The 22,819-nt window shown below is 42.4% G+C and overlaps 1 protein-coding gene across 2 annotated transcripts in view; it reads left to right on the top strand.

Annotated features, from left to right (window-relative positions):
* The window catches only part of CDIN1 (CDAN1 interacting nuclease 1), a 173,791-nt gene that overhangs the window by 21,769 nt on the left and 129,203 nt on the right, over positions 1 to 22,819 (top strand). For both annotated transcript variants that reach the window (XM_090033517.1, XM_090033516.1), the window contains exons 2-4: positions 17,216 to 17,261; positions 18,127 to 18,191; positions 22,280 to 22,340. In XM_090033517.1, coding sequence (XP_089889643.1) covers positions 17,216 to 17,261; positions 18,127 to 18,191; positions 22,280 to 22,340 — 172 coding nt within the window. The remainder of the gene's footprint in view (positions 1 to 17,215; positions 17,262 to 18,126; positions 18,192 to 22,279; positions 22,341 to 22,819) is intronic.

Raw genomic sequence — 22,819 nt, 5'->3', positions numbered from 1 at the left:
GTGCAGTAGGTCGTTACTACTGCGCAGTAGCATAGTATCATGTGTCATGCCACATGATGCTATTGTGCAGTAGTAATGAACTAGTGCACAGTGTGTCATGTAGATATGGCCGGTGGGAAGGAGGTAGAAGAAAATAGATTTGATTTGTTTAATCTCCCTGGCACAATTCTGTACAGCCTTGTACAGGACAAAACAAATTGGAAAGTAGACTATGGTCATGGTACCCTGTAATGTAATTATACAGTAAAGGAGTAGTATTGAAGGAAATAGTCAAGGATTGTGCTCCTTCAGTATTTATATGGAAGGAACCTGTAAATTAATAAATATTAGTATATTGTTAGTACTGAAAATCTTATATCATCAGTTATATTAGGTGTACATACCCTTTCTTCTTTAAGTCTTAAACTTTTTCAAAACAGATCACTTAAAGTTACATTTTGTGTTATACCTAGCTAATAGTGGGAGGGGAGAGTCAGGTGGGACTGCTAGCCTTTTAGAACTACAAATTATTTAATAATACCCTGAATACGTCTACTTCTGTGGAAAACATTAGTAAACCATTACTTTTTTTAAAGGAATTAACAGCTTATAATAGTTTTATTAAAAACATTAGTGTCTTAAGGTGTTTGCTTATGTCCTGAAGGTAGCTATGCAACACTATGTGTACTTGACACGTGACACATGCAAATACTAAATACAGTAGCAGCATGAGGCCAATGTCATTAACAGTAATTTATGTAATGAAAGCCACCTGGCTGTCTTCATAATTAATTGCTTGTAAATAATAAATTTAAATATAATTTATAGTTTTCTAAATTTGATTATATATTCTTACAAGCAAATGGACTAGGGATGTTTTGGGATTTATTGTTAAAAAATAATTGGTACATCTATGTTTTTATATACAAGCTAAAGTATTTTTTCTCGTGTTAAAGAGCAGTGCAAGGTCTGATTAAGTTTAGGGTTGCAGTTAATAAGCATAAAAGCAAAATGTGCTTCTAAAATTGAGCTGTCATGTTTATGGTTTGAATATGATATATGAAAAAAGGAAAAAGATAAATACTGACTTTGTGCTCAAACATTTTTTGAGCATTTTTTTCCCCCCCCAAGACAAATCACTGAATTAAATCTACATTTTACCAACTTTGCCAGTTGGGCTTAAGTTTCATGTGGCCTGAAACTCTGCCTCTGGTATAACTGCCAGAATATATTAATGGAAATGAAACGTGATGATGCTAACTGGTTACAATCTATACTCTGTTTTACCCCATTACTTGTAACTTTGAGGCCTGAACCCTGATCAGGAAGGCAGGCAGGCATAACGATAAGAGAACAACCTGGTCTCCCTGATTCAGTCATTGGCTTGTCTGCTTTAACTGCCACTTGCTGTCCATTGTCATGATGGTCTTTGTGGTATATCATACCTGTCCTCTTGAAATTAGGATTGAACCATGAAACTTGGTTCACGCAGGCCGCTGAAGAGCCATCAAAGCATCACAGTTGCTTACTACCAACTTAGATTTGAACTAGTAAGCCAAAAGTGAAAATCTCGTAAGATTGATATCTTTGTGTCCTCTTACTTCACAGCCTTTTTTATTTTACTATCGATTTAAAACCCCACAGAGAGAAACCATAAAAATCTCTGTCAGTTAAGTCTAAGATAATATAAATATTGATGCAGTAGGTAGGCCTAATATACAACAGTTGAGCAGGTTTAGTAGATTGAACATGGGACAGGGAATGAGGTGACTTAGGTTCTGTTCCTAATTCTGTCACTGATTAGTGTGTGCCCTTGGGGACAAACTGTGGAATCTCTCCATTACCTCACCTCTAAAAAGAATGTAAAAATGCTTTATGAAAAAGGAGTGTTTCTTCTGTGCCCCTCAGCTGTCTGCTATGGTTCCTGGAGCTGGTATGATTGTTTGCTCCGTGCTCCATTGTTTAGATACAAAATGTGTTTAAATTTCAAATTATGAATCCCTGTTTTCCACAAAACTTAACCCATCTGAGTTTTGAGTAAACTGTTTGAGACAATCACATTTAAAAGCACACATCACACGAGAATTTCTGTACAAGTGCTGCTGTTCTCACCTTGGCTTGTTTCTTTGTCTCTCTGCTTCGGAAAATCTTCATTGACTCGTTTTTGGAAAATGAATATGAACAGAATATTCTGTTTATTGCAGTAGTGCTTGGGTATCCCAACCAAGATCAAGACCCCTTTGAATTAGATGCTATACAGATTGAGCGTAAGAAACTAACTGCCCTGAAAAACAGGACTCTAAACAGAAAAGGGCTGAGCAGAAGTGACAATAATATATTAGATAAGATTGTGATGTTTTGTTAACATAGTATTACTTCTGTAATTGAATTCCGTTTCTTTTAGTTTTATGATGGGTATTTATCATGAAGAGATTAGCAGAAAAGAAGTGAAAGCAAAGGAAGAGGTAGAGTGAGGCAGTAGAGACATTGAAGGTGAAGGTACAAAGAATAGAAGCATGTAGGTAATGAGCAGAAGGGAAGAGCATTCAGAGTAAAAGATGTAAAAACAAACAGATGATGTTATCACTTCAGAGGTCTCTGCCTCAGTTGCTTTTCTCTCTGGCTGCTGACTTCTTGACTAGCTCATCCATTTCAGTCCTTGATCTTGCATGTCCAATAATTGAGGAAAAGGGGAGGGTATGGAGTAGAGTGGAGTAGGAGTTGTGCTACAGAGGATTCCTGGCTAAATGACAGGAAGGGTAAATTTCAGAGGGTCCTCTTATGAAAAAAGGAGTACAATGTGAAAAAAAGTTGAAAACCACAGAAATCTTACTTAGCAATTTTCTAAGCATGGTATTTGTAAGCTAGCTGTGTTTTCTGGTTTGTTTTACTTTGCTCATTCTGTGTTTCCTCTACACATATTTTCTTTCTTTTTTTTAAGTTTCTGCAAGTCTTAATTGTATATTTTTCTTACAAGAGGTATACTTCACATCTTAACAAAATATCAGTTACTTTAAATTATTTTTGTCATTTTCCTTAATTTAAATAAGCTTAAAATGTGTATGTAGTACACACCTTACAATTGAATTAGGATAATATCTACCTAATGATATTCCAAACAAACTATTGTCTGTTTCAGCACTCACCACTAGCAAAAGCTGGCAGGCAAGATATTTCATTTAAGTAGTGTACACAATATTGCATTCCTTTTGTGCTTCTGTTTTCAGACTTGGATTTTTAATTGTACTTTTATCAGTGTGTATTTTTCATCTAGCTCTAAGTATGTTTTTATGAAATACTGCTGTAAGCTGTGCATGCAAAAATTACATCTTCTGTCTGCTGACTTGCCTTTTTTCTTTTTTGGAATTAATTAAAAAAATACCTTCTATGACAATTAGATTCTTGCATAATTTTAAGTTACATTTATATTACCGTGACTGAATGCTAGCCCTGCTTATCATTTAATGTGGAATGGATAAAAGCGGTGAGGGAGCATAATGTAGATAGCTGTAGAAGAACCAGCAGTGTTGCATGTTCATTGCATTTAATGATAATTTGTGTTGACCTCTGCATTTTATTGTCTTTACATGTCTTTGATACGGATTGTTTATAGTTTGTAGTTGTGTTAAAACGTATTGGCCATTACCAAAGACACCCAAAAAATGAGATGTCTGCAGGAAGAATTGGTGCCCTATTCTTAAAGGAACTTCTAAAGTCTTTCTAAATGAAAAATCATTCAAACAGTATCTAATACTGGCAATTTTCCTCTGTCTGCTGCTAGAACTTATTGGCCAACCAGGTCAGACATTATTAAAGTTCAAGTGGCCCAGTGGGAAAAGTAATGGCCTTGTGCTACTATGAATTTTAAATGCTGCCATTTCTATGTATTGCACCATCGTCTGTTCTCACACGTCACTAAATTGTATAGAAGTTGTTAGACCAACTTCAGTGTCAAGGTCATAGGAATGATGACTTTTCTCAAGTAGCCATCTCACATAGGGTTGTCCACACATTTATTGGATGTTTTGCTCTTTTTATTTAGTGAGAGAAGTGTTTTTCCTCCAACTGTTTTTATTTGGGCTCATGTTGAGTCAGATTCAGTCCCATCAAAGCAGTAGAATCTCTTAATGCCATTTCAGTTGCCAGTTCCATAATTAGAGGTGCTTGATAAAAGGTGCTTTGAGTTAAGCTACTATCTGTCTCTAGGGCCCTGGCACATGTAACATTTAAGATACTATTAAGGTGTTAATCATGCCGTAAAAGGTAACCTGACCACATGTTAAAGACAATGTATGGCATGATAATACAGCAAATGGGCCACAAAGATATGCTGCATATAATGTGCAACATCTTTGTGACTTGCTTATGTCTGTCTTTATATTGGACATGTGGCATGTCAGGGTTGACCCAGGAAAGTTACCCACACTCATTTGAGTGTAAAGATCGAGATGCATACATGGGGCTGCCCCAGGGTCTGAAACAACAAAACCCCAATATTTTAATACTATAAAAATCATATGTATTCATAGCAAAAATATTCCCCCAGTAGCGCTCTTTTTTTGACTTGCTAGTTTCCAAAATACTGGCTACCAGTGATGTTTCATCATACAGAACACTTCTTATGCAGGGATGCCCAGATTTTATGTGCTTTCCACATACTGTTATAAAATTCTTGTCCCCCTTTACCATCCCCCCACCCAATATTAGAATGATTCATCAATGATTCTGCATGTTCCACCTCACTTTCATGTCTAATGGATTTTTCACCTGGAAAAAATTACTTGGTTTGTTGTTATCACAGCAGTGTTACATTTCAGCTTGAGTTAACATGAAATTTTCCACTGCAGGGAGGAGTGGTCTCAATCTTTGCTAGCCCATGTGCAACAATATGAGCAAGAAAATGTGCTTTGGGAAACGTCATAGTTTGCTCTCCTTGTCAACCACAGATTTAACTTTTTAATATCCTGTGGTTGCAGTCAGTGTCAGAGGATCTTGTAGGCATCATGTTACCAGCAAGCTGTGGATTAGAAAGCACTTGTATGTAGGCTTCACAATTTTGTTTTCACAAAATTGTCTTCAGAATGATACTGATAACATCTAGCACTTACTTAGTAGCTCTCTATCCAAAGATCTCAATGAACTTTACAAAAGTGGGACAATATTAGAGCTGAGTGAACAAACAACATGCACATTCTGAGTAGTTTTCACCCTTAGGAAGCCTTATGAACAGTGAATTTTGTATTTTGACACTAGAATGTTTGATGAAAATAACTTTTAATTTGCATATTCAGTTTAACATTCCAAATCCACAGCTAGTTAATCACTTGAAGAGTCTGGGACCAGGAATGATATATTATAACCATGTAACCTTTAATGATTAGGGACAGAAATTACACACAAACTGGTTTAAGTGATCAGGAATTGGTTTAAACCTGTTACACAGCAGAAATTGAGTGCACTTAAACCACTTGTTTGTGGGGAGGCAGTTAGGAAGGGTGGGGAGGCAGTTAGGAAGGCCAACCGCACCTTGTCATGCGTCCACAGATGCATCTCGAGCAGGTCCAGAGAGGTAATCCTCCCCCTCTGTGCGACACTGGTCAGGCCACAGTTGGAGTACTGCATCCAGTTCTGGGCGCCGCACTTCAAGAGGGATGTCGACAGCATGGAGAGGGTCCAGAGGAGGGCCACTTGTATGATCAAGGGATAGCAGGGCAGGCCCTATGAGGAGAGGCTACAGGACCTGAACCTGTTCAGCCTCCAAAAGAGAAGGCTGAGGGGGGGATCTTGTGACCTGTTATAAACTAGTCAGGGGGGATCAGCAGGCACTGGGGGAGTCACTGTTCCCTCGAGTACTGCCAGGAGTGACCAGGAATAACGGTCACAAGCTGGCAGGGGGTAGGTTTAGGTTAGATATCAGGAGGCTCTACTTCACAGTCAGGGCAGCTAGGGCCTGGAACCAACTTCCAAGAGAAGTGGTGCAGGCTCCTACCCCGGGGGTGTTCAAGAGGAGGTTAGATGAACATCTTGGTTGTTTGACCCCAGTATTCTTTCCTGCCATGGCAGGGGGTCGGACTAGATGATCTGCTCAGGTCCCTTCCGACCCTAGAAACTATGAAACACTTTCAAAATGGCCAAAATCAGTTTAAGATAAATGTGGATGGATGTAGTATCAAACTTAACAGATTTAGGTCAAACTGTTTATGGAACTTCTGTCCCAGATCCCCTCCTGAGTCAAGTTAACTCACAGTCCTCCAGAATCCCAGGATGCTGTAGAGCCCTTGGCTATGCTCTCTGTTCCAGAGTTGTCAGGAGGAGCTTTTCCATCCCCGGTAGCCAGGAGCTAGGCCAATTCCCTTGGCCCCGCCCGCTCCTCAGCTGGGGGGACTGGACTGGCTCCAGGCTCAGGTGTGGTGGAGTAAAGCCTCCACTGAGAGGGCGTAGCCAAGTGGTTAGCCTGGCTCCCAACTTCCTGCTCAGGCAGGAGAAGTAAAGCTCCCATTATGAGCTTCCACCCATGCTGGGTACAGCCTGGCAGAGGGTCCAGGGTCAGGTGCAGGGGGAGAGCATTTTTCCCTCCCACTCCCTCAGCAGGCGTGCCAGCTGAGGAGGTGGCATGGCCAGCTAATCAGCCCGGATAGACTTCCAGCTCAGGAGCAGGGAATAAAGCCCCCACCCCAGGCTTTCCAGATGAGGGAGTTGGGGGGGTAACCCCCCACCTCTGGACCCAGCTGGGCTGTGCCTGATGCAGGTGTGGGGAGGGAGTGGGGAGGATAGGCTACACTGTGTGCTTTACTCTCCCCCACCAGATCTGGAAGCCAGGCTTATCATCTGTCCCCTCCTCTGCTGGCAGGCCAGCTGAGAGTGGGGGGGGGGAAACAAGCCCCCCTTCTCCCACTCAGCTCCAGAACCCCACCTGGGCTGTGCCTGACACAGGCGGGGAGGAAATTCACCCCATTCCCTCCTCAGCTAGCCCGCTGCCAGAAGAGGGGGCATAGCCAGGTGATCAGCTCAGCTCCCAGCTTGGACAGGAGGATTAAAGCCCCCACTAAAGCTCTCACTATGGGCATCCCCTGCTTCCCCACCCCTGCCTGTCTGCACCAGGCACAGCCCTGCTGGGGGGTCCAGAGCCAGGTGGGAGGGGGCATTTTCCGTCACCACTCTGTCCTTAGCCAGTCCACTGGTTGAGGAGGGGGGATGGCTGGGTGATCAGCCCAGCTTCCAGCTCAGGCAGAGGAGTACACTGCACACTTTCCCCTATCCTGGCTGCAGGTCCAGTGCTGGGGGATTGGGGCCTTCCCTCCCACACCTGCTCCTTTGCTGACTGATGACTGAGAAGGGTGTTCAGCTGGGGGAATCACTGGACTTCAGGCTCTCTGCAGTGGCCAGCAGGCTGGGAGGGTGCTCTGGTGCCCCCCAGCTACTGGTATGGGCCACTACAGGAGTCTGGCTGCCTTTCCAATTTGAAAATGAACATCAGTTCACTTGCTTATTGGTTCAATATGGGCATTTTAGATAAACCTGCAAAGATTGAATTAATTCAGCCTTCGGCTTTTTTGTTGTCTGTTTAGCCAATGGGTCTATTTTGAAGATAGTCTGAATATTGGGTAGGGAGGGACTCCAAAGATATAGAATCCAGCTAGCCAAATGCCTTTTTGGGATTGCAAAAGGAAGCATTTCTGCTGGAGTCTCTATTTTGAAAATCAACTCATAGATTTTATCCTAAAATAAAAGCATTCAAATGAGTGTGAACAACAGGTTAATATATATATTTTTTTAAATCCAGGTGATGATGGTTTTTAGAGAATTGGGATATCAGTTATTTCACTTAATAGTTACCCTCTTGGAGTCATCACACACAGCTTGAGAATTGGGAGTCTCATTTGTTTCTATTCTAATATAAAAACCTAAGTCTATCTGTCTGTCTGTTCATAACGCTTCATTCATGCTCTGATTGGCTGACAAACAGCAATCAGAGTGCGAACAAGCATTTCAACAGGAGCTGGCAGTGTGGTGGAGCACCATCATGATGGTGGGTTCACAGGGTACAGGGGTACGAGGGCAGCATTGCTGGCCTCACCCCCCTTACCGTGCTCCCTGGAGGCAGGGGCAATGGAGCAGACGGAATGGGGGGGTGAGGCCAGCTGGCCTTGCCCCCCCCATCCTACTCCCTGCAGGTGGCAAGGTTGGAGTGGAGGTGTAGGTAAGGCCACTGGAGCTGGCCTTACCCTCCCCTTACTCCTTGCAGGTGATGGTAGCAGCAGAGGGCAGCGGGGTCAGGACATCGCGGTGGGGGGGCTAGGTTATGGCTCTGGCCTTGGCCCGCCCCTCTCCCCTTCCGTTGTCACCGCCTGCAGGGCTCGACACAGTGGTGGGGGGATAGGGCGAATAGCGGGCATGCGGTGGCGCTGGGGGGAGGGGAGGGGAGGAGTGGGCCCAGGCCTCATGCAGGGGGTGGGGAAAGAGGACCGAGCCTGAGCTGGGAGAGCAGTGGGTCCAGGCCGACATGGAGCGGGCTCAGAGCTGACTGGGGTGGGTGGGGAGCGGGCCTGGGCTCGAGTGGGGGAAGAGGCTCGCTCCTCCCCTGCCACTGCCACATCAGGACTGTCCTGCTTCTCCCTTGGCTTGGGTCTCCTTCCCTCTTCAGGCCCCGGCACACTCCTCCCCCAGCCTCTTCCTCCCCCCCCCGTTGGCTCCAAGCCTGCTCCTCCCATTCAACCTGCTGCTGCCAGGTCAGCCCGGGACCGCTGCTCCCCCCCGCCATGGCAGGCCAGCTTCTCCCTACCCTCGAATCTAGTCTTCTCTCTCATCGGGCCCAGGCCCACTCCTCCCCTCCCCTCCCCCTGCTGCTGTGGCAGGAAGTGGGGGACTGGGCCCAGACCCCAAGCAGCAGGAGGTAAAGAGGGAGCGGGTGCTGGGGGGGGTGGGGCTCAGAGCTCCATCCCATGGCTTGTCCATAGTCAGGAGGAGCTGAGCGGCAGCTTCCCTTGTGCCTTCTGAGCATCAGGAGACTCCAGTCTGGTCAAGATGGGGGTGGGGCATTACCCTGCAGCTTCACTCCTCCCACCTGAGCTTTCTTGAGACTGGAAGTACTTGAGCCTGGAGAAGGCACAGCTTCTATCCTGTTTCTGCCTCCTCTTCTGAATCGGACCAGGAGAGAAGGAGCAGCCGCCCTCTGTTCCTTGCTCTTTTCCCAGACTGGAATGCCCCTGGTCTGGGGAACAGGGAAGGGCCACTGACCTGCCACTTCATCTTCTCCCTGAGGTCTGGAAGGGAAGGGAACAGTGGGCTTCCTGTGCAGCCTCAGACTGGGATCACCCCAGTCTAGGGAAGATACAGGGAGAAGGTAATGGCTGTAGGTTGAATACCTGTACTGTTCCCTCTCCCTGAAAGATTTCTAGCAGTGGAAATTTTCAGAAATGTCTGCCACTAGAAATTAAGAGCTGTTAATACCATGGTAGGCATTGTTCTTTGAGTAAATATGATATCCTCTATTAGGCCAACTGTTCTTAGCAGCTTTTGGGCATGATTACCCTTCATCTGACTTAAAGAATTTCTGCTGTTCTGAGAGAGAAGCTAAAGTGTGGCAGGATGTCAGTGAGACTGTAAATAGCAAGAAATACATTCTTACTGACATCCTGCCTACTTTTAGCTTCTCTCATTCCTTGGAGTCTCAGAACAGCAGAGACTGCCTATACCCAAAGGTGGGTAACTGCACCCGAGAGCTTGCTAAGAACTTTTTCCCAACAACTCAGTTGGTCTAATAAAAGAGATCACATCTGTTCAAAGGACCTTGCTTGCCTACATCCTTAGACCAGCATGGCTACAACCAAGAAACCCAGTGTTCATACCTTTAGCATTCCAGAAATATGAAACGCATTGTACAGCTTGTTCCTTTTGATTCAGGAATCCTTTCAGTACAGTAGTGCTAAATTCCCTTACATATTAAGAGTGGGTGTGAGAGAGTGCATTTATTTCACTGTTAATGTCCTTTTGCCTATAGTATATAGAATATGCTTCTGTGAAATTGTATGTAGGAGCAGGAGAAGAAGGATGATGAAACTTCTGCAATTTTGTTTGCATTGACTGAAATAGCCATATTGTATGTCGCGGTTTCCCAACAAAGCTATCAGAGACTGAGACTTTCTATCATGTCAGTTTCCTGAAGCCTGAATCACAGGGTGCTTGCAAAATAGGGCTGTGGGAAGCTTCGGTCGCTGATTCAATTCAGAGGAGATTCAACGTGATTCAGCAGCTGAATGTCTGAATCAAAATCTAATCTGGAGACCCATTAATTTCTCCGAATTGAATAGGAAGCCTCCAATTCGATTCGGAGAGATTTGACGATTAGACCATAGACATAACTTTATATGTTTTTTCTATGTACCTCAAGGTAGCAGGCGGCTTGTGAACACTGAAATGCTGGGGCAGATGGAGCATCCCACGGGAGCATGGGGGGCCCCCCATGTGCTGGGCAATGGACCCAGAAGTGGACCAAAAGTACTTCCAGTCCTCTTCTGCCTCCACCGCAGAGCACGCTTGGCAACTGGTGTTTCCTGGATCTGGGGGGGCACCCAGGACCCCCCCATGGCCAATCACCAAGCCGGAAGGGGGGGCCACTGCCGAGTGCACAGGGAACCCCCCCCGCGCTCTTGTGGGACACTCCATCTGCACCACCATCACAGCGTTCATGAGCCACCCCTGGTACCTTGAGGTGTGTAGAAAAAACATATAAAGCTGTGTCTGTGGCCGAATTGCTGATTTTTCTGAATCTGAATCGAATCTTCAGATTCAGCAGAATGGAATTGAGACAATGTTCTGAATCAACAAATCAAATCACTGTCCCCCGAATTGGGCCAAATCCAAATTGAATACAGCCCACTTCACACACCCCTATTGAACATGTATTCTTTTCCCCATCACTTAGTGCACACACTGAAAACAAGCCACCTTACCAATAGACACTGCAAACCTGTTTTGGGGAGCTCACCCCAACACCGGGATTAAGGGCTGAAGGGCTTGTCATCTTGATGGAATTCCCAGGGTAAGAGGAAAGATATTCTGTTCTTAATTAGTAAGGTATGCGAAATGGGCCATATTCGATTCATTGATTTGGATCATTCTCCCCAATTCAATTAGACCTAATCCGAGGATGCTGATTAAAAGAATCAGCAATTCAAACATAGACACGGCTTTAAATGTTTTTTCTACATATCTCAAGGTATCAGACACGGCTCGTGAACACTGCGATGGTGGGTGTATGGAGCGTCCCACGGGAGCGCGGGGTGCTCCCCTGCACGCTCAGCAGCAAACCCAGAAGTGAACCAGAAGTACTTATAGTCCACTTCCAGGTATGCCGCCAAGTGCATGGGAGGGGGCCCTCTGTGCCCTATATTTCAGCAATCGGCTCTGGGGGGACCCCGGGTGCCCCCCCCAGAGTCAGGAGGAACCAGTCGCCAAGCTGAGAGGGCACGGCCATGTGCTCCCCTGTAGACCCGGAAGTGGACCAGAAGTACTTCTGGATCTGCCTCCAAGCATGCTGGAGGCATGTGGCCCCCTGTGGTCCTGTGGGACACTTCATCTGCTCCAGCATTTCAGCATTCATGAGCTGCCTGATACCTTGAGTTATATGGAAAAGACATTTAAAGCCATGTCTATGTCCGAATCGTTGAATCTTTCGAAATCTCTCCAAATCGATTTGGAGGGTTCTGGTTCAATTTGGAGACATTAAAGGTCTCCTGATTCAATTCAGATTCAGAGATTCACCCACCAAATCAGACCAAATCTCTGCCAAATCAAATCAGTGACTGAAGCTTCGCACCACCCTATTAATTAGAAGAATTGCATTACTTCCTACTTCAAAAATACAGGATAGACCAGCCTGGACCCATCTTTTTTGGGATGTATCTGGAAAAGATGCAGGTTTTTTAGGTGGTTAGGCTAAAGTTTCTTAAGTGGTACAGCTGACATCTTGAAATATGTTGGGTTGCTTTTATTGTTCTTTTAGTGCAGTCCAAAACATTCCAACTATTCAACTATAAAGTATTTAAACTTTGTATGATCTGTGACATGTTTTAAATTATATGAAGTCAAAGGTGCATATGTACTTATAAAGATTCAGGAACACAGAAAAATGGTGCCAGGTGAATGGAAATCATAAATAAATGCAAATATAAGAAAACTGAGGATACAGAGGAAGCAATACAAGCGTACAAATATTTCAGGACTATGAGCTGAAATAAAATGACCTTAATTTCTCTTGATTTATAACTGGTTGCTTTAAACCTTTATTCTATCACAACAAAGTATAGTAATTAAAGTGACATGGATGGGAGGGAACTTGCCGTAGAATGTTGGAGGTGATGCACAATCACTAACGCATGGAATATGATTACAATATGCTGAGTATACAGTCAAGGTGCACAAAATAAACATGCTTAAATTATGTGATTTTAAGTAAAATATAAAAAAATCCACAAATCTCAGCTGTCGTAATGTGATGTTAGGGTTAACAAAATAACACACTTGTTACTAAAATTTAAATTTTTGGTTGATTTAAGGCTCTCTCACAGCATTTTTGACTTACTTGAGGCCATATTCTTCTTCCACTTCCCCTTTAACTGTTTTAATTAAAACCAGTGAAAGCTAATGGACTTGTATATTAAATACTTGTCACTGATTTTTCTTTTTAAAAGAAATAGGAAGGATTTATCAATTTAAACCTGGAAAAATAAATGCTTAACTCTTTGTCCTACTCGCCTATCTCTCCTGTCTCTGTTGTGGACGTTATACTCTTTGCACTGTCAGATACATAATCTCTACGGCTGTTTGTAGATATGCTCGTGATTTTGTAAACTGTGTTAACTGATTTGCATCACACAATTCAAATCAGCTTTAAATTTGAATTAAGAGTTGATCACTGATCATCAGCTCCTTAACAAACCCAATTTGCATACTCCGTGTATGGACTTACGCGCTTAGCATTTGTGGTTGGAAATAAACAGGAGGCAATAATAAGCCTGTTTAAGCACTGATACATTTGCAAACCTACTGACAATTTTTAAAGTGCTGTTCAAGAAGCGGTAATGGGTGCAACTGACCTGAGTGTTGTTGATCATCTCAGCCAACGTGGTATGTGAGGGGGGAGAGTAGTGCCCAGGGGCTTTGCCCCATTCTTGGCAGACCAGTAGGCTGTGTGCTTGGGCAGGTCTGGGGGCTTAGTTAGGATACTGATACTTAGTCACGGCGAGGTGGTGTTGGCACATTTGATTTTGTAAAGGTGCTACTTTGTGTCGGAGGGCCTCTGTTGTGTTGCAGAAACCCAACTGAGTTTCCCTTGCAGGGATTGATATTTGCTAGAGGTGCACCGATATATTAGTCCATATCATATTGGCATCGATAAAAGGAAAATTAATATTATCAGCAGTTGGCTTTTTTGGGGTGATGTGGCCGATAATGTCACCAATAAATGTCGTGTGCATGGGCACAGTCACAGGATGGACATGGCCAGGAGTATAGCCCAGCACCTTAGAGCGCAGCATCCCGCTGGTAAGTCTGGGGGAGGAAGGGCAGGAAGGGCTGGGGGCAAGGGAAGGGACATGGGGGGTTGCAGATTGAGGCCCCCATGGTGAGGGAGGAAGTGGGCTGGGGCAGGTGCTGCACACCTGGGGCAGGGCTCAGGATGGAGCTGTGAGTGGCTCCTTCGGTGGGACGGGGAGAGAGGGGGACCCCGCCACTGCATGCACCCCACGTGCCCCCTGGATCTGTGCATGGGCTAAGGGCAGGCTTCTGTTATGGACTGGCAGCAGCACCAAGCTCCTACTGGCAGGGGAATTGGGCTGGTGTTGCACTTGGGATGGGCAGCAGCAATGTTGGGAAAGGAGCCTATGGGGTGGGCTACTGCCAGGGCCATCCTTGGGGTGATGAATAGGGGCAACCACTCTGGGCTCTGTGCTTTGGGGGGCCCTGCAGAGCCAGGCAGAGAGGTTACGGCCCCTCCTGCAAGCCCACCTAGCTCTGGTGATTCCATGCCTCTGGCTTCACGTCCATCCGCTCACCACACCTCCCTCTCCCTCTGCCGCCACCAGCTTCTTAATGTCCAAGCCTTGCACAGGCTGATTTGCCCTGGACCATGCTAGGATCATCTCTGGCTACAGCCATCCCAAAATTCATCATAGCCCTCCTGAACCTCCTCTCCCAATGTCACCACCACCCACCCTAAATGCAGCCCCAACCCAACTCCCCTGCTGGGAAGAGCCCAGCATCGCTCTTGGTCCCAGTCTGCAGTGGCAGCCCGCCCTCACCCCACATGTAGATCTGGGCAGCACATGTTCGCCATGCCTCCCCTGGGGTGTGCACAGTGGTAGGAGCCAACCCTCCCTCCCTGCGCCTCCCCAGACAAGCTGCTTGTGGCTCCGTCCCATGCCCCATCCCCCCCATTTGTGCAGCTTCTGCCCCTGCCCCTACCCCAGCCCCACTTCCTCCATCACTGTGGGGGCCTCAGTCTGCCCTCTGCCTCTTTCACTCTACAGACTTACTAGCTGGACACTGCTCTCCAGGCTTGCATATGCAGCTGCCAGGCTTGCATATCAGCAATCGAATCAGTATCAGCTGATATGGCCCATTAATAATCAGCCATCAGTACTGGCCCAAAAAATCTGTATCAGTGCATCCCTAATATTTGCAGTGATCATCTGCCAAATTCCTAAAGACTGTTTTTCCTAAAGGTTTTGCCATATGTACATGTTCATTAATACAGTTTAAATTGCCTAGTTTGAGGAATGGTTGGTTTTGGGGGCAGCCTTCACTCCTTCATACTCTTGCCTAGGCATATGCTTCAGAGGTCTTGGTGTGATTGTCACAGATCTCTTACGCGTGCACTATGATCCGGAGAATCAATGGCTGCCTATTGCATAGTCTTTCTTGCAAGGTCTCTTGCCTCATGAGTCATGTTTGACTTGCACTTTGGAGCTCAGCACATTCATGTCATGTGTAACCTTTCTTCCTAATTCTTTTCATAACATCCCTAAGATCCCTTCTTCACACTCTCTTTATCTGTAACAGTATAAATCATGTGCAGGCCCTTATTCTTCTACCTTGACTACTGTAAGCTTCTCACTAACCTTCCTGATATCCATCTCCTCTCCCTTATGTCCATTCAAGATGCTGCTGGTAAGACGGTCAACCTGTTCTAACCATGTGCGCCTACCAACCTTCTCTGATCTTACCTCCTTTGCTTATCTGATTTTATGTTTCTCCCCAACTTCTCCACCTGTCTGTCTGCTTCTACAGGAATGTTCCTTTTTTTAATTACTATTTTGTGATAATGAAATACCATCCCTGAAATAATCCAGGTAAACACGATCTTATTTTTAAAATTTCTCATCAAGACCTATTTCTACCATTATAACGACGTAAAACCAGATGCTGTACATTAGTAGTGTGAAAAGCTATTGTAGGGCATTTTATATCTTGTTTAATTTATATCTTGTACTCTAAGTTCAGAAATTCAAAATAACCTCGTTTTGTACCCACACAGTCTATTTATTAATGCACAATTCTTCCTGTGTTAGCTCGATTCTTAGTTTTGTTTTTGTTCTCTCTTTGGATTGTTGTACACACATTTTGAGTCTTGTCATCATTGAACGTTATGCCACTAGTGCATGGACTGTAACTTTCTTTTTGTATAGTGCTTCACAATAATATACCACAATTCTACTTGGAGCTTTCAAATTCTACTATAAGATGAATAATAGTGCTAATATATCTCATTTCATTTGTCTTTATCTGTATTATTTGACTATGTTGTAATTTTCTACATTTTTTTATAATCCGTGAAGAGGTATTCTGCAAGTCTGTATGTTAGGAGGATTGCTAATATCCTTCTACAACATTAACATTTTAAATACAATCATGTAACTGAGGCAGGATAAGGAAGGATGTTATTGTAGTAAAAACACTGTATTGTGACTTGGGACCTGTGAGCTCAACTCATGGCTCTGTCACAGGCTTTTTTGGAAACTCAGACAAGTCATGTATTTTTTTGCCTCAGTTCTCCTTTTGCAAAGTGGCAGTGATGCTTCCTTAGGAAAACCTACTTGTAAGGCACTTCAGTAGCCCAAGTAACAGGTCCTTATCAGTACCCAGATAAAACAATTAAGCTTCTATTGTGTCAGGAACAGTAGTGTAAACAGTGCTTATGTTAAATTCAGGTCTAGCTATTGGTATGAGTTAGCTAATAGAAGACTAGGTTTTCTGTCTTTGTGGAATATCTAAACTACCTATGATATGCTGTAGGTGCATTCATGAAAGGGAAAATGTTAATTATTCATAGTGCTTTGCTGTACTATAAAAGTCGATTTATTGAAACGGTAATTTGTTCAAGTTGCATCTGGTAGGAAAATATATCAGGAGTAATTAATTGTATTCAAGATGTGATGGGGTATATATATCCACAGAGGACAATTGAAAACAGTAGCAGTGTGGTATTGATTGCCTTTTAGAGGAAAAAGTCTTGTCCCATTTCTAAATGTTAACAATTCAGAGAGAAAAATTCCCGCTTGGGAAGAATGTTTTCCAGGTTGCTTCATTGCCAGGTGTTTGACATTGAGTGGAGCCTTAGATGAATGAAGCTTATGGCAGCCTTTGGAAATGACTGACTCAGGGGAATCTCAGCTTCCTGCTGTGAAAGTTTCTATTTTCAAAGCACATCAGTTTCAGTGGGAATGTTCCAGTGGTCCCATATGCTACTTCTGACAGAGAGCTAAGTTTCTACCCTGAATATGAGACAGCTACTGAAGAGGTTCCCTTGCTGCTAACAAAATGAATTTCAATATGTTGCCAGTGAAAAAGTGGCATGTTCGCAACTGCTAATGGAATTTAACTCCATCAATTATTAATGGAAATTTGCTTTGTTTTCCTTCCACCTCTTCCCTTTTAACTCCAGTACATGCTACTGATATGACTTTGTGGGTTCTGAAACTGAAAAAGAATCGCCCAAACAATATGCTAGTTTGCTTTGAAACTCTTGCTATATTTTCCTCCCCTCCCTCACGCTCTCTCCTTGACCTAGCAGCAGGAAGCCTTTGTCTGAGGTGTTCATCTGGAACAACTTTTCCACACTTGTTTTCATGTTCTGTTAGATTACAGGGCAGCAGGCCTACCTTTGAAGCTCCCTTCTCTTTTGTTTCTTTGCAGTGCACTCCAGTAATTAACTTTGTCCTTCTTTTATTTGTTCCAGTCAATCGCAGTCCACTCTGCTGAGCATCTTCTCCCAGGAGTACCAGGTTAGAAGTTTTCTCCTTTGTGAGGGTTGACAGGTGCCTAATTGAATGATGAATGTCCCTTTATTTCTTTGTAATTGAACTGCCAGCTTTCTGATTGGTTTGGAGGATGTTCCCTTTTCCACATCAAGCACCGCCTGAGTCTCAGTGGATGGCTGCCAAGCCTACCCATCCATCTGTCTAATAACATCTAGCCTTTGCTTATTTGGTGGACCTGTAATAAATTATGCTAAACCATTATTATTCTGACAATAATAATTTCCCTGTGTTGCGTGGTTCCATGTGCTAAATGTTTGCTGACTTGCACTGTCAGTGCTGCTTTCCATTGCTGACAGAGATGATGATAAATGACCATTGCCGGAGTGGCAGAAGGCAAGAGAGGCAGAAAATGGAGTCATTTATCATGAGATGACAGGTGTCAGTCAAGTGGCAAGTCTCTATGGAATTACTTTTTGTAGTTTTTCAAATAAGTTGTTTTTAAGCAATGTTCTTCCTGGTTAAAAATGCCAATTGAATTGTAAAACTAGAGTGCAGAGGACTTAGATGGAATTGAATTGAGGGAAAATTAATACAAAGGTTGAAAGAGAGAACAAGTTTTTCTTTGCCCTCTGCAGCCCTCAGCAAACTTATTTAGATTCAATTACTATGACCTTACTGCCTTTTACATATATAGTACGTTGCAGTACAGTCTGAAGACATTCCATTCAGTAGATTAAAAATAATTTTTAAATTGTAAAAATATAATAGTATTCCTTATAAGCTTAAAATATGGCCAATAAACCTGCACTCGGACATTTATGGTTTCTGCATGTGCTCTGTAACACATCATAAAAGTCTTCTTTGTTTGTTGTTTTTTTCTCCTTTTCAGAAACAAATCAAAAGAACACATGCCAAACATCACACTGCTGAGGCTATTGAAACTTACTATCAAAGGTATGACCTACCCACTCCACTAGACGGTATCCTCATATCTACTATTTGTAATGATAATTACGAGTAAATTGGTTTATTGGGATAATTTTATTCCTAATAAATTAGCAGGTTGGAATGAGGAAATTGGAAGTACCTAAAAATATTTTCAGTGAAAATATTGTCAGAAATTTTTCAGCATCTTTTAGGCTAAAATACATGATGCCAAGTGTGGGATAGCATTATGTATTACATATGCTAAAAGTGATGATAGTCTGTTTTGCCAAGATTGATACTGGAAGTGGTTAAAACTACTCAAATTTAGGGACCTGCTCCATTGTAATTATTTCTATAAATTAAACTAGAGGTTATGATCTTTAAAGTGGTATATTAAATTAATGTATTTACCAAGTATAGGATTAATTTTAGTTCACTTCTGTTTTAGCAGAAAAAGTGTCAGAGACATCTTTTAAGAAGGAATGAGAACCCTTCATATGTCATTTTTACAAAATTTTACAATTGCATCTTTAGTTAATAAATTGTAATTTTATATCTTACAGGTTTTTTTAGTTCCATTGACTTCTGTAGACATCTGTGACATAATTGGGGCATACTGATAACTGGTAGAGATGTGCAATTAAAATATTACTGTGTAGACTGACATATCTGAAGAGCTTGCATAGGAAGCAAGATAATCCTTGTGATTATAGATGCCTGATACTTATGCTTTAATATTATCTTTGTGAATGGGGAAACTAAACAGAAAGATTTCATTTGTAAACAATTAGCTAGTCTCAGTGTTTCTGTTGAGTCACACAGTTAGAACTAAGGACAGTTAATTATATTGGACATCAAGGTAGAAAACCTAATGCATTATACTATGCTATTTCTGCTTAAAAATAATTGTTCTGTCTCCTAACAATTATATTGGCTCTGACTTAGCCTTTCCCTGTGGTTTAGGAAGAATATTAGCTAAAAATGTCACATTCGACTCTATTTCTATGTGATACTCTTCTAATTAATTTTCATTATAATTTCAGTAACATTACATAAACTGAAACTATTTAATAAATAACACTTCTCTGAACATATTTAAAATACATACACTAATCTTTATATAAATGTATCATCAGGACACCCACTCTGCATAATAGTGCTGGTCTGTTTAAATTATATATACCTATTGGAGCAGAAAACCTAGAACCAAACCTTGTCGTCTCACACAAGACAGTAGTTTTATTGGTATCAAAATGACTGTTGGCGCTAGACTAATATACATAAAATAAGCAGGATTTAGCCCGGTCTCCACGTCTGTGTTTGCTACAGTCCAAGTAGCATGGGAGTGTACAACAAATGTTTATGTATGAAGCTCAGCTATGTTGATGGAAGAAATGGTGTAAAAATATTGTTACTGCCCAGGAAGTTAGTGCCACTCCTCCCTCTCCTTCTCCCTCCCCCTTTACTTGCCATCGGAATTGGAGGGTGGGGTAGTGGAAGGTAGATAGTTACCTCTGGTGACGAAAATCAGCAGTAGGGGAAAAGAGAAAGTAAGTGACACTGATGTTTATATTAGCTTCTAGGTTCTGGAGCTGTGCTGAAATTGTGGGTTCAGCAGCCACAGGGTTTAATGCCACCACAGCTTGTGGATTGTCCAGGAAGCCCCACAGTTTAGATTATGCCCATGGGACCAAAATGCTGTACTATACTTGCAGAAACCAGTTTGTTTGCTTGTCCCTACTGCCATCTAGAGAAGGCAGGCAAGTAATTGTATTGTGTTCCTCTTCCAGTAGCAGGGGGGAAGTCATAACCTCTGCCTGGTGGTGGTGGTGGTGGTTGTTGTTCTCATCATCATTTAGATATAGTTGTCACTTTATCCAGAGAGGCTCAGAACCGCTTACAATAACAGATAAGTAACCCACAAGATAAGAAACTACCACTTTTCCAGGTGACACCCTAAAACTTCAAAAGTCCACCTCATCCCACCCACTCTGCGTTTCCTGCCTATTACTCCAACCCATCCCAACTGTGCTTCCCAGCCTTCATTCACACCTAAGTATGCAACACCTCCTCTCCCTCCAACCTGCCCATCACTCCCACTTGCCTGCCTCACACCAGGGGAAATTCCTCCCCACTTCCCAGTGTTACCCTGAATCCCTCCTCTTGTCTACAGAAAGTCTGCGATTATTCTCTAAAATGCATAAATCCCTTAGAAAGATTTGCTGCCATTGGTCCCTAGTGATTTTTTGGCTTTTGCCTACTGGAAACAGGATATAGTTTGCGGAGTGTTTGGGTCCACTTTTTAAAGAACATCTTTTTCTTTCTGATGAGGGCAAAACTAGAGGCCATCCCTTAGAATAGAGTGACCAGTCTGCCATTGGCATCCTGTTTGTGTCACATGGCACGTCAATGAGGGGATAGGCAGCACAGTAGCAAAAAGCAGGCAGGAAACAAAGCAGATCTGCAGATTGGGCAGAGGAAAGGGGATCAGAATACTTGGGGAAGGTACAGGGGTAATCTGTCTGCATTCCAAAATGGTTGTCCCACACTTTTCTAAAGCAGCCAAAAAGCTTTTCAGCACCCTAAGCCAGTTCATTGCAGGTCAGAATATGCCTTCAGGCACAGGAAGCTAGTTCATAATAGAACAGGCATAAGAGCTAGAAGATGCTTTTGGCCTGCAATAGATAGAAATGGACAAAGCCAACAATAAAAAATCCACCTGGATGTTGCATTATATCTTTATTGAGCAAGTCCCACTGATCTGACAGTTTGTTTGAAAGAATAACTTGTTCTACCAAGAGTTCACAGGCTTACACGTTTGCAAGGGATTTTTTTTTCTCTTGGCATTCATGAAACTGAAAATGTTCATCCTGACCCCTTTCCTCCCACAATTTGGATTTCTATCATGACTGCTGTTTTTGAACTTCAAAACCTTTTATAAACATTTCATCCCACAATACTTTTGTGAGCAGTTGTATGTAAATATTGTCACAGCTAAATTAACACACAGGTAAATTTTGATCTACCCATAGTTACAGCAGGTTGTTACAGGTGTCCTCAATGGATCTCAGATTTCTCATCTCTATCATTGACTAGAAACCACTCTCCCTCTTTCATTGGCCATTTATTTGTTGAGTGAGGTGGTTCATTTTACCAGTTTATGTAACAGTCTTAAATGTGCTACTGGAAGCAGGTATGGCAGAACTAATATTTTTCTGTTTTTGAAGAGGTTGGATGCTATTGTTGCTTTTGTTTGTTTGTTTGTTTGTTCCTATATTCCTATCCTACTTCCATCTTTTTCGGGATGGCCGCAAAACACAATTTGACCCTGTTACTTGACAGCTAGTAATCCATATGGTCCTTACCAAATATTGGAAGAGTCCGCTATACTATTGCAATGTAAACGTGTAAGAAATAATACTCAAGGGAAGAAATTTCACTTAGCATTCATACTGGCTTTAAAGCCTGTATTGGAAAAGTTAAGCCTCTGTCATTGTTCTATCAATGCCCTTCTTTTACTCTCTCTAACATTCTACATAGTCCAGTCCTTGCTACAAACATTCTTTTAACTTGCTTTTTTATAGTATATATTTGCTAGTTGGTTACTTAATACTGAAAGTTTATTTCACAGAATGAGGCTATACTGTCTGTCTGGTAAAAATTTGCATATTTGTATCTTTGTGCCCAGTAGTGCATTATGTAAGATCTGCAGTGATTCATGCCTCTGTATTTGAAGTCCATTTTGAGCTCAAAATCTTCATTTTGAATAATAGAGATCTGTTGTCTGGTCTGCATCTTTAAATAATACAGATACAATTTGATTTTATGGCATAGTGCCAACAATATGATTTTGAAAGGTAGTTTTCTTGATTTGTTTATTGTGTTTTTTTAATAAGTTTCTTAACTGAAATTGACACATCTTACAGCTGTGCAGAAAGTACCCTGATTATCTTAAAATACCTAATTTCAGAAGATTTCTTATCACGGTAGTGTATTGTAGCCTGGTTGTGTGTAACATTTGCCCAAGAGAGAAAGACATGAGATACTAGGTAATAACATGCCTAAGCAGGCCTCTTCTTGCCACTACAGAATTTACCTGGCTTTGTCTTGTCTAGGTACCGAAGTAGGGTGATGAAAAATGCAGCTGCCCCTGTATTATTGGAGCTAGCCAATGAGGTAATCTTTTATTTTATTTTTTTTTAAATATTCCTGTGTAAAGCTTAAGGGGCATATCTATAGTGACTTTACTTATAAATGTAATTAACTTTAAAAAAAAGGTTTCAAAGCACATTAGACACACAAAGTTGTTGCACAGTCTGTTAATACTTACAAAAATTGGATTAAGAAACCATTTATTAATAAATCAGTTAATATAATTAGTCTCTTAACTTCTTAGGCAAGTGCGTAAGAAACTTGTTGAATTTCTATTTTGCCAAAAAAAAATTTGGCAAAACTGAGTAGAAGGAAGTGCTTTTTAAAATACTGGCTTGCTTTTAAATTCCCATGTTGATTTAAAGGATCTAGACCAATATCTGATTAAAATATGACTTAAAGAAAAAAACAAAAAGAGCAAAAATGTGAATCTAAAGTGTTATAGTGACGGATTAAAAGCAGTTTGTTTACTTGAAACCTTTTATTTCCATTTATGCAAGTTA

This window comes from Crocodylus siamensis, chromosome 2 (assembly GCF_052110815.1).
Source record: "Crocodylus siamensis isolate JL-2025a chromosome 2, ASM5211081v1, whole genome shotgun sequence".
Classification (NCBI taxonomy): Eukaryota; Metazoa; Chordata; order Crocodylia; family Crocodylidae; genus Crocodylus; species Crocodylus siamensis.
Note: the sequence above shows the minus strand (reverse complement) of the source record. Positions and strands in the feature narration are given on the sequence as shown.